The sequence below is a fragment of the Seriola aureovittata genome, chromosome 15 (assembly GCF_021018895.1).
Source record: "Seriola aureovittata isolate HTS-2021-v1 ecotype China chromosome 15, ASM2101889v1, whole genome shotgun sequence".
Taxonomy (NCBI): Eukaryota; Metazoa; Chordata; class Actinopteri; order Carangiformes; family Carangidae; genus Seriola; species Seriola aureovittata.
The window spans coordinates 26,017,182-26,030,175 of NC_079378.1; the positions used below are offsets into that span (position 1 = coordinate 26,017,182).

A 12,994-nucleotide genomic window follows, 5' to 3' on the forward strand; every position below is an offset into this window, starting at 1 on the left:
TAGTATTAAATGATATTAATAATAATCCTTTATTTCACTGTCTCATTTCTTTTGGAGATCTTTTAAACTCACTTTGTGACGTGTTTCATATTAAACCAAAATGATGAGGAGGTGCATTTTTCCAGTTAGCGTTAGCGACCCAACCCTTGGCTTGATTAGATCATGTGACCACAGGAGACACACCTGTTATTTATTTCAGCATCATTATGACATCATCGGCTCAAAAACAGCTCAGTGTGGTTTTATTAGAACAAACAGGTCTTCTGTGAGGACAGTCTTCAACTGGAAGATGACGTTATATATTTAGCTGTGGTAAAGGTTCATGGGAGTAGTAGATTGTGGGCTGTGATCAGCTGACCCACCTTCTGAGTTAGTTAGTGGCCGCTGTACCACTTGTGTGTTTACTGCCCTCAAACTATTGTATGAATCTGGGTTATAGCTAACTATTACTGTTTATAGAGTAACTACACCATGAACTCATTCACTGCCGTGCCATAATCACGTAGAGCTGTTGTTGGCATATGATGTTGATACAGATCTGTTCAAACTTATAGTTTCTGTCTGCTTGGATTTGAACTAATCCTGTGGCCCCTCCCTAATGGTGACATAACAGGAAAGACTCGGAGGTCTATTATGTGCATTGACCGACAGAAGCTTGCCATGGCTGGTTAGTTTTGTCTCTGCCCATGCTACACTGAGCCGTGGTCAGTCACGCACTACGTGGCCAGGAGGCCACACCTCCTCCAGTCATTGCTCCCTTGCTCCCCTGCTGTATTTTATTTAAAGGTGCGGGGAGAGAGGGTTCCAGTAGAATTTGAGGGGTGTAGTTACTATTTAAAGGATATTTCTACAGAGAGAAACTTAAATCTCTGGGTTGTTAAAAATATCTTGGAAAATATTTTCTGAAAGACTGGAAATCTTTGAGACTATTTGAACACCAAGTGCCTAATAAGGGAGCAGGACCACCCTTCAGCGGAGCTTCAGTCCCTCGTGGAATGCTGCGCTACAAGTTCTGGACTCTAAGTAATTGGATGTTTACCCTTCATTGAAGAAGGAAAGCTTTGAGGGATGAAGGAGGTGGAAATCCACTCCGCACTCTGCACTGCAGGACGTCCCATAAAAGCTCAATGATGTTCAGATCTGCTGATTGAGGAAGTGATGGAAGCCATTTGACGTCAACCTGATGATCATGGCTCACAACTGAATGTGTCCCTCAGTGTGGAGACAATATCATCTCAGAACATAGACGCATGATGAGGAAACAGTGCCGGCACCACAGGGAGCACCAGGTCCTTAAAATGACCTCATATTCCTGAGCTTTTATATAACCGTGCTGAGATATCATCAGACATAATGACTCTTGTAAGATTGCTGGTCATTGAAGGCATCATTGCTTTATCCAAGACTTCTTCCAGAATTGATAGTCTGCTGTAAATACCCACTTTATAAAATACATGACATGCAGTTTTTGTTTTGAGGGGTTCATGGTGATCTTAAAACTGTCCTCCAACCCCAGTTTATTTTTTCACTATCAAAAACTGATCCTTCAGAGGCTTGAGACATTCATAGTGGGACAATAATGGGGACAGGAACATTTTGGATTCACAGGAATTACATAAAATCTCAATAGTGACGAGATTTAACAGGAAAACAAGCATCAAGACTGTTGCGTAATCCACTTTTCTATCCACTAGATTTTTTTTTAATAGAAACAGAAAATAGTAGAATTTTGCAGATTTATTTTATTAAGTATTCAAAGATATTGTATTAACTTGGTAGTAAAGCATTTGTTAAACGGTGGTGAGAAGCCTAAGTGAATAATCCCACCCCACCACACCTGACACAGTGCATTCAGAGCCATGACTTTTCTTAACTATTCAGTCCATGTGTTTTGACTGTTCAGCTGGGAGTGGGAGCTGGAGTAAATGAATCACACTGTTTCTTTTCTTCAGTCTGCCAGTCTGCTGATGGAATCCATTCACTAGTGAAGCTAATAGTAGCCTGCACCTCCCACACTACACACACACACACACACACACACACACACACACACACACAAAACACTTGTCCCTGAAGGACAGTCATTGCCAGTCCATCCCGCCCACACCTTCCTGTTATACCTACAAGGTTAATATGTATGGGAGATGTATTGAAGAGGTCGTGACTGGAGCATCTCACTGTTCTGTATCGCAGGGTTTGTATGTGAGAAAGGCTGTACTTTATTAATGCTTCATCAGTGGGTTTTCCTACACTGATTAACAGGCACTTTAGAGCTTGTTGCCATATGTTTATGTGGATGTGTATCAGGTTTATTTGTAGATAGAGAATGAAAACCCCAAAAAAGACAAATCCTGATTTAAAAACCAGAACAGCAACAGAACAACATATTCTCTAATGAAGTTTGATGATTGATATGGACAGAATCAGCTTGTGATGAGATCTTTTGACAAATTTATACATGGAATACTAATTACTCCAGATGCCTTTTTTTTTTCATTTTATCACCGAGACCTTCCAAGCACGAGTGTCCACTCGCTACTTTATGTCAACATCTGTCTCCTTATAGCACACAGCGTTTTGGGGTCATTTCTTGATGTTGGTTTGGATTACTGTTTACTCCTGACAAACTGGGCTGCAGGTTTCTTGGATGTGATCCAAGGCTGATCTTTTTAAAAACAGCTGTACGTTGCACGCCTGAGTCTGAGCGATTGCTCTGATCGCTCAAACTAACACAAGCAAAGAGCCACAGTTGTTGTAATAAATCTGCTTGGCAATTTAGCCCCTGTAGCAATCACAAACAGTATTTCAAATAAGTTACTAAAAAGATTTATTGAAGAGTATACAGACTCTTTCTGGTGACTTTATCTTGGGTTACAGAAGGACACCAAGTTCAATGATAAGCAAACAACTGCAGTATGTCAGTGCAGCGGGAAACATCTGGATGTATGTCAAGGAAACCACCTGGTCAGCGCTGTGTGGCAGGTGTGTGTATGTGTTTGTGTGTGTGTTCATAACACGATATTGTGCTGCCTTCGTAGCATCAAGAGGCCGAGCCAAGTTGCACAAGCAATAATGCAGGAAGAGACTTGCCCGTGAATGTAGTGTTCCTCCTCCGTTCCTGCAGCAGAAGATTCAGTCTGAGAAATCCCTCCACATGACAACATTTGAATCTCTGCACTCTGCTTCATTGTCAGATTGTGTTCTCCTTTCTTTTTCCTGTTCTTTGACTTAGTTCACTCTTGAAAGCTCCTGCCTCCTTCCCTCCAACAGTCCTGTGTGTTTGAAGCAGGTGAACACCCACACACTCACACCACCACAGATCCTGGCTCCTGGCTGGTTTTAAATCCATGACAAAGAGCCTTCTCTCTGAATATCAAAGACCCACATCTGAGAGAATGTAGGCATGACTCACACCCGGGTCTGTCTTACTCCCAGCAGGCTACCTGAGCGTTCAGCTCGCTGGATGTGGCAGGGGCTAGTGGAGGACGCTGATCAGACACCGTCATGTCTGTGGTGTGGGCAGAGCTCGGCTGTATTTGTCACCCAGCTATGTGAATGTGAAGATCCCAGCAGTGTGCTGAGATTTCTAACAGACCCATTTGTCCCACCTGGTTCCTACTTCCGTGCCGGGGGTCATTCTCTGACAATAAGAGTGCCTGTGGTCTCCTCAGTACAATGTCAAACCATACTAGGTGAGCACGGAGGGCAGAGTAGCTGTGACAGCTACAAAGTGGCTGAGGGAACTGTGTACTTTAGTTGGTCTGCTTCAAATGAAAGGGCTGCTAACAGCAACAAATCACAGCCCTGCAACGCAGCAACTTTCCCTCTGTGATAGAAACCTTTTTCATTAGTGTTCCCTTTTTACATTTCCTTCTCCCTGCTGGATACACACAGCTTGTTACACTATTCATTTAGCACAACAACTTCTTGCAGATGTGAAGTTTTATTTCAGTTTGGCAACTTGCAGTTGCACATTGTGTCTGCCACTGTGTGTGTATGAGCGCATGTGAATAATAATGTGCACCTCTAGCCTGTCAGAGTTGCAAGCCTTTTTGTATGGATGCCGGGTCGTGCCTTGGTCGAGGTGTACACAGCACTGGCGCAGTAGCCTGTCTTGTGCAGCAGGCCAGGATGACATGTGAATCGCAGCAGCCGAGAAAACCCTGCTTAAGTGGAGGCAGTAGGGAGAAGCAGGCGAGAGCCAGGAGGCAAACAGACAAACAGATGGACAGGCTGATGCCAAGCAGGCAGTGGAGCAAATAGATTGTGCAGCATGGTGAACAGACTCAGCCTAGCAAAGAACAACCAACAGACACAAGACCATGCCACCGTTGTCAGCCGCTTGTGCTTCTCTATAATTCATCGAGATAGGATAGATATGTTGTAAATAGGACTCTCATCTTCCTCCTTCTCCTCATCTGCCCCTGTCACATCCCTCATTTGATATGTGTTATGTAGGAGGAGGGGATGTCAGTCTTGCAAGATGGGAAATGAACAAACCTGCATGTGTGAGAAGTGGAGTGAGAGAAAGAAATGCAGGAGAGAGTTGAATGCTGCAGGTGGAATTGGACTGAGGACCAGCAGACAAACACAAATGCACAATACAGAGAAAAAAAGAAAGAACCATATTCAGTTATGAAACACATTTTCTGCCAGCACCAGATTTTAAACACACTGCTCTGGAAAGATTTAAGTAAAATGAAAGAAACAAGACTGAACAAATGGACATTTTGTCAGGAGAGATTATTGCTTTTGAGATTATTCAGTGTTTAGATTGAACAAAAAACTGCTCTTCACAAAGAGACTGGACATACTGCCTCACAGCAGGACTTTGATAACAGAGCTTCTCCCACCTTGATGTCTCAGAAACTCTTGGAAAGTATTTAGCTTGTATTTCCCCGAGGCATTGGACACATGCTCACTGGAGCAATAACCTTTGCTTTAATGCAGGAGGAGCATGATTGTAAGTTTTCCTCAGAGACTTTGCTCTAAAATGTGAGGTGCTCAGATTGACTCAGTCTTGTTTTTTCTCTATGGAAAACATCTAGCTGTGCAACTCAAATAGAAAACCACCTTAAAGAGCCGAGACAGGCCTGTCAGAACTGTCTGCTTGTGTACCTACACAGTCTAATGGTTTGTCTCTGTGTGTGTTTGTGTGTGTGTACATGTGCATATGTGTATGTTTGTCTGTCTACATAGGTAGAATGTAAGAAGGCCCAGCCCAAGGAGGTGATGTTCCCACCAGGTACACGAGGGCGAGCCAGGGGTCTGCCCTACACCATGGATGCCTTCATGCTGGGAATGGGCATGCTGAGTGAGTCACACACACACACAAAAAAAACAAACAAATGAGCTATACACACCTTTATATGATCCAGATGTTTGAAATCATGCATCCATCAAACGGCAGTTGAACTCAAAAATTCAGTTTAAAAGAATCATATTTTTCACCAGCTGGGGAAGTGTCAGACATGCACGCCATTCACTCATCAGTTTCTACCTGCTAAAAAAATCAACTTATGCAAACTCTCGTCTAGATAACCCCATTAGGTGGGCGCTGCCCCTAATTAGGCTGCTTCAAGGTGTGCCACCAGTGGCCACTGTGGTCTATTTCTGGTGGAGTCTGGTACAGGCAGCCCCCGGGCATATAGGAGCAGACCAGCACATTAGCAGACTAAATGAAGAGGAAAATTGGTGTAATGTCATATTAAGGATTCATCACTGTGCCCCCCTTAATGGGTAATGAAGGGGACACACATGTCAGGGAGAGATCTCATCTACAGGGACCTCAGCTGCTGGCCCACCCCCCTTCATTACCATCCAGCCCATGCCTGCGGCCCTTTTTATTCAACACTACTGCACACTCTCCCTACCTGCCCTCTGTTCTATCTATCTATCTATCTATCTATCTATCTATCTATCTATCTATCTATCTATCTATCTATCTATCTATCTGTCTATCTGTCTATCTATCTATGTGCATTTCCTATGCATATAATTTGTATGTGCGACCCAACCAAATGGATTTGCCCTCACATAAAAGATTTATTTTTTCCTTCAAAAGCAAAAGAGACACACAGCTGATTGTAAGAGACTGTGGCCCCTCCCCCTCCCTCTTGTAGCAGGTGCAGGCAGAGCCACAGTCATGCATTTTTATCTGCATGGGCTAACGTCATGTTTAAAGCGGCTTTGAAAGTCAATAGCGAGTCATGCTGCTTGTTTTGCATTTTCTTTTTTTAAAAATGGAACCAGTGAATTTAAAACCATTATTGAGCTGTTTTTGGAACAAGCTGAATTAAAGGGCAATAAAGTAATGATCTATCTGGAGATTCTATTTATGAATCTATCTGTCTGTCTGTACATGTATGTATCTATTCATCTATCTATATACAGTTGCATAAACTGTCATGGTTATTGCAGGCTTGACCTTTCCATGAGACTGATTATGCAGTTGTTTGTGGTAAAGTGTTGATAAGACTGGCCGAGTGCTTCTGTCGGCTGTATCGAAGTCGTTCCCGGTTCCATCTCATCTGTAGAGAAGTATTTAACAAGCACAGTGAACTTTTCAGAACTTATTACAGTCTAATGTGTCTGCAAAGAGGAGAGCACTCTTCCCCTCCATTGGGAGATGGCAGCCAGGAAGGCAGTGATGTGCTCATGTGAGAATATTAACAGCCAACTTGTTTGGAGACACTCTTATCTAAATGAAATTGGAACAAGGACGGCGAAACATTCCTTTCTATAATTTGCATTTGGAAAAAGGGACCCTAGGCTCATTATTTAAGAAAGTGTAAGCTCCTTTTGTGCCAAATCTCATTAAAGCCATCCCTAGCTCCTTTGTTTACTGCCTCTAATCGAGGCATTTATCTTTATTGTGTTGTGCCCGATGTATGTTTGCTGAAATTAATACACATTTGAGCCGGGGCGAGGTATGGGTGTACCAGATGGATAATTGATTTTAAAGTGAATCAGAACTGTTGAGCCATAAAATAGATACATTAGCATGCATATTAATAAGGCAAATAAGAGCACTAAGAGGCCACCACCAGGCCAGACACAATGGCAGCCTTCATTTAGTGAAATGGTTCTCTCTCTCCCTCTCTCCCTCCCTCTCTCTCTCTCTCTCTCTCTCTCTCTCTCCTTCTTGCTTCTTTCCTCCCTCTCTTTTGTTTTGAAATATTTGTAGACGTGCAAGAATTTCATGAGACAGTAGCTTAATTTAACATGAACCTTAATCCACTGTGCGACACTTTTATATTCCTCTCGATAGCTGCTCCGCACACACTTGGTACACATGTGGCTGCACTTTCTTCATTTATAATCGCCATGTAAAACTCGTTGTAATGCAGTACATCAGAAGAGGAAAATGGTTTTACCTTCTCAGAAAATGTTGAAATAAGACAGTATAAGGAGCCGCTGTATCGAAGCCAACAATTTCAGTTTGGCATTTATTCAGGTTGAAAGTAAGACAGTATCAAACACATAATATCCAATATTCTTCGGTCCGTGATAGCTTTTCATTGTATCGTATCACAGTTCTTTTCAGACCAAACAAACAGAGGGGGCTTTTGTGAAAGCTATCCATCTGTAGCTTCCTGGTGATGACTTTTCATCAGCACCTAATGAGGATCTTTTTTCTGGTATAGCCTCTGTCCTACTTCATCCAGACCAGACCCCTCACCGCCTCCCTCAGTTGCATTTCTTTTTGTCTGCGAGAGAGTGGAAAGGGTCTGGGAGAGGCATTTTCCCATTGGGTCAGGAATAAATTGAACTTTTTCATGGACAGCAAACACTGATTAGATATTTATGACCAAGGTCAACCTTTCTGATTCCAGCTGGCACAGGCTCTGAGGCATACAGAACAGAGCATCTACACACATGCTCTTACACACACACACACACACCACACACACACACACACACACACACGCACATAGCCTACATATACTCATGCACATTCTCACCCACACAAATATGCTTGCATGCAAAATATGTGTTGACACCTTGATTCTGTAGACACAAGCACACATGTGCACATACAGCACCTCTGGACAAAATGTATAAATATCTACCTCCATCCAACACTGCAATGTGATACCGCATGCGATGTTCTGTAGTTGCTATTTTTAAATGTTTCATGTAATTGTATTTACTGTAAGCTCTGTTAGTCTGCAGTGTGTGTAGGAATTTGCAGCCCAAAATGTACAATGTAGACATTGAGAGGTTAATTTATGATGCTGGTACAGAGGTAACGAGAGCTGAGGACACTGAAGTCTGAGGGAGGTTTCCAAGGTCAGTTTCTGAGGTGTAGCTACACACACGTAAGAAGAGTTATCGAGGCTCCTGTGATTCATTCTTGGCCTAAAGGACTTCCTCTTATTAGGTAATTTAGTTCAGACTTATGGTTGAAGGTGATAATAGCTTGAGGAAAACAGATAAAGACTGAGACATATACCATAATTAGAGGGTTAATTATGTTTATATTACCTTTTGATGGTGCTCAAATTCTCACTGACTAGCCTCGCTCGCTCACCCACCCACTCTACTCAAATTTCTTGTTTTGTCTGTATCCCACTTCCTATCTGCTGCTCCCACACACCCCGTTTCTCAATATGTTGCCCACAGCTGCTTCTGTCTGAAAACTGTCCAGCTAATTAACTGGTGGGTCTGTGGTCGTAATAAGAATCATGACAGCAGATGAACAATACATCTGCTACTCTTAAATTTTTCTAATGACACTGGGTCCTGTTTGGGCCTCACTTCACCTCTCCATCCACCCAGGGACTGTACAGCCTCTAAACAAGGCTGTAACCTATTCCTTTGACTTTGGTTTACACATGGTGAGCTGTTATTACATTTTCAATCTGCAGTGGCTGTGGTTAAATGTCACCTTAACTGTACAAAAAGTAACCCTCAATAACTAATCGTTGGTTTCTACTAGTACTGGTTAATCACAGATGTTACAGATACACATACACAATCACTCAATATATATATATATATATATATATGTACACACACACACACACACACACACACACACACACACACACAGTAAGAGGCCCAATCTGTAATGGTGTATAAACACAAAAGCAAAACAAGTCTATATGTTATGTATGTAATTTATGGGAAGCACAGAAACAAATATACCACTCATTTAAATAATATTAATATTAATATAACATAATTATAATTAATACCGATTGGGCCTTTTTAAGAGATAAATAATGATAACGATTCATACTGCTGTTTAAATTTAAAACGTGCACATTCAGATATAAAGTAAAAAAGACAGGGGTTAAAAACACAAAAAATTTATTGACATTTAAACATGGACAATATTCATGTGAAAATAATTGAAAATAAAAGATTAGTAGATTAACTGAGATCAGTGATGTCCTCACAGACTGAGGTAGTTCTTGTTTATGCAGTCTGATTATTAATTATAATTATTAACACATTTAAAACATGATTCCCATAGAGTAGCGGTTGCCCTGGTAACTCTTGAGATAACTACCATAGATAACAAGTTAATTACTGGACAAACCTTGTTAAACCAGTGATAATAAACGGCCAGGAGTGAGGTGCATGCTGGAGCTGGAGCTCTCACCTCCCTGGCCCTGGCTTCTTCTTCTCATATTAACACATGAACCTTTCTGCTGTGCTGAAGACACACAGAACATAAACAGACGCCAACGTCATCTCAAGGCACCTGCTATAAAGTGTTATTACACTGGGCTATAAAAATGCCTGGGAGCTTATGGTTGAATAAAAAATGGAAATGAATTAGCCAGTAAAGAACCAAGAGCAGTAGCTTTGGTTTCCAAGTACTGACCAGTTCTTGATGAGTAACTATAATGAAGGCTTAATGCATGAAGATGGAACTGGTAAAAACGTGCTGTTAGGCTCGTGCTGATGTACCTTAAATGTGTTTAAATGTAAAGACCCAGCTGATTGATCCATGTGGCTGAAGCAGCTGGTATAAAGAGAGACTGTTCAATATCGGCATCTATACACCAGGTCTGCTTCTCCTGAAAGACAATTATTTTAACATCCAGGCCAAATTTTTGAAGTTGTGACCTTGACTCTTGTAGGTTATAAAAACATTTTACTCACTAAATGAATTGGCTATAAATTAATATCTCACAATACAGCGGCCTTAAAACAAGCAGCCAGAGCAGTATGATCAAGATTAGAGGCTCATGTAATTGAGTGTAATTGTTTGTTGTCAACACACACAGCAAATGATTTTCAGTTGACAATCTACCATCAACATTATGAGCTGTAAATACCTGCCACCTTTTTATTAGGCTGGAAGCATAAAAATGAATCTCTTCTTGATGATTGCAGGTTTTCAAACAGGAGCTGAGATTAGACATAATTCACCCAAGACTTTTTATTATTCCAAGATGTGATAGTTGCTCTGAACTATTTTAGGCTTATATTCATGTTTCTTTTGGATTATTTTAAATAACTTTAGATTTTGTTTGACAAAATGTGAATACTTTAGTGGTAGGTTTAAAACCAGCCTTTCAAGGTTTGTCTCCCTCTCAAAATGTGTGTGTTTATATTCAGTATTTATATATATATATCTCCCGGTGTGCGTCTCTCTGTGTGCTTGTACAATATCACATTTGTATGTAATATATACATAATTTCTAGTTCTCTCATCTCTTTTGAATCTCTTTCCTCTCTATCAAAGGTTACCCTAATATTGTGGCAACGTACGGCCGCGGATACACTGGATTCGCACCAAGCTACAGCTACCAGTTCCCTGGTGAGTTAAAGGCTTTCTTAAAATATCAGTGTTGCAACTGATTTCTGTTCTGCACCCTGAAGCAGCACAATCAGACACACATGCTCAAACACCAACACACACACACACACACAGACACACACACAGACGCTCATCCATATACACGTCAGTCATCAAGTAATCTTCAGGGTTATAAGTATGTTACGTGTGTGGATTTTTAAACTAGGTTTTGAAAGCTAACGTGTAGTGAAGTAAATTGCTTACTCCTTTTTATCCCATACTTGAACATGACCATGACCACATGTCTAAAATGTGGAAAGTTCCTCGTCTTCCGTGGCCCAATGTATGCAAATTCATCTGTCGAGAAGCGGAAAAATAAGCAGCGCTTTGTGTAGGCAGATTTTTAAAATGGTGGTTCTTAGAATGGAAAATGAATGAAGTCATTTTCTGCATTAAAAGTGTTGACTCAGAGTGCCGGCCACTTTAATGGGAGTCCAAATCGGAGGCGTGCAGTCTGGAGGTGAGCAGCTGCACCTGTCTGCTGTGACAGGGGCCTGTGGCTCCGAGGGGCCTCACTTAGACAGGCGTCCTGTCAATTTCATGCTTTATTTAGGGACTTTACACATACTTTGTTTTGCCGTGCCAGACATCATTCCTTCCACTGATAAGACGGAATAGGAAATATCTGACAGCGGCTCAGATCTCTGTAATATCTTTGTGAAATAGATTCAGGAATGGTAAGACAGGAGGTCCAGCTGTGACCACCTGCAGATCAGACATATGCTGGATTTATACTTGACCACAACATTATTTGACAGAAAAAAGGGAATAGCAGCTTCTCATCAATGTGGGTGAACACGAAAAGCATACAAATGTTTTGTCGGGTTTTTTTTTTTTTTTTTTTTATGGCATCATTTACTGATTGACACAAATGTGAGTCAGAAGACCGGGAATGTGAAGGAGTGTTTTTGTGTGTGGCATACATCTGAGACGACATTTAGAATCAACCAGAATGAGTGTTTTTCGATTCCTTCATGTTCTGTTAAAGCACCGAAAACATCTGTAAGCTTGGTTCTACAAAAAGAGAGAGAGACCAGAGATTACAGGGAAAGAAGTGATCAGTATAAGTAACTCTAGTTAAACATGGATTTTCAAAATGTTTACTATTTACAACAAATTAAAGGATATCACCTTCCCCGAGGCAGAATGTATGATCCTGTCCATGTTAAACTCAATTTAAAGAGTTTGATAAAGCTGTATGATTAAAACAGCCTCCTCTGGGCTAGCTCAACTCTTGACAGGGTAATTGGAATTTTTAATGTATGAATCAAACTCCCTGTCCAAATTAAATAACCTCAGGCCAAATATTGACTAGTGTCCTTCCTTACTAAGATGTGGAAGGCATCTTCAATTTCAGATCAAAGGCTTTTTTCCCACTGTACACAACCTCGCTGAAACACTATAAATAAATGGAGCTGGGACTAAGTCGGCTCGATCCGAGAGGTGTAAATTGTGGGCAGCATTTCAAGGCTTTTTTTTATTCCCAGTAAACCTCATGGGTCCACTGTTAACAGAAAAAAAAGTGGTTAGGTGATTGCTCAATTGTCAGGATAAAACAGTGATAAAGCATTGATCAGTGATGAAACACTGAATTAAGTGCAAAAACTCAATAAGACATACGGAGAAACCAGAGCTGACATCCCTGTGGCTGAAACACAGTTCAAGTAGAAAACAGAATCTGAAAGAGACGTGAAATACACAGAAGCTGAGTTAAAAAAAAAAAAAAAGCTTTCAGTGCAGCCAGTTTGACTCAAATCTGACACCAGCTCAACAGCTGTTAAACTGAATCTGACAATTTAGCTGTCTGGTCCTTGTGGCACTCCCAATTAATTTCAACATGTGTTTGATATTGATCACACACAGTATTTTTCTGTGTCGTATTTGTATGCCGTGAGTTGCTTACAGAATTATTCCATCAGAGCCTTGGCATCATTACTATTTAATGCACTTAGAGACCTTCACATATTACTGATGGAAATCACATCATCCTCTATTTGTCAAACTAAACTTGTCCGTGGCAGTGAGCGTCATCACAGCAAAGCCCCACTGAGCAAACTTATTTACATGTTTTCAGTGGTATCTATGAGAACTGGTAGTTACTAAACATCTATGTGTTTATCTGTCTCAGAGTGATGTAGTTCTGTAAATGTACCTGTTGTAAAGTGTTTGTGTCTCAAA

The 12,994-nt window shown here is 41.1% G+C and overlaps 1 protein-coding gene across 12 annotated transcripts in view; it reads left to right on the top strand.

Annotated features, from left to right (window-relative positions):
* Window positions 1-12,994, top strand: part of LOC130182102 (RNA-binding protein Musashi homolog 2) — a 223,844-nt gene that overhangs the window by 169,997 nt on the left and 40,853 nt on the right. For all 12 annotated transcript variants that reach the window (XM_056396698.1, XM_056396699.1, XM_056396697.1 and 9 more), the window contains 2 exons: window positions 5,200-5,314; window positions 10,703-10,777. In XM_056396698.1, coding sequence (XP_056252673.1) covers window positions 5,200-5,314; window positions 10,703-10,777 — 190 coding nt within the window. The remainder of the gene's footprint in view (window positions 1-5,199; window positions 5,315-10,702; window positions 10,778-12,994) is intronic.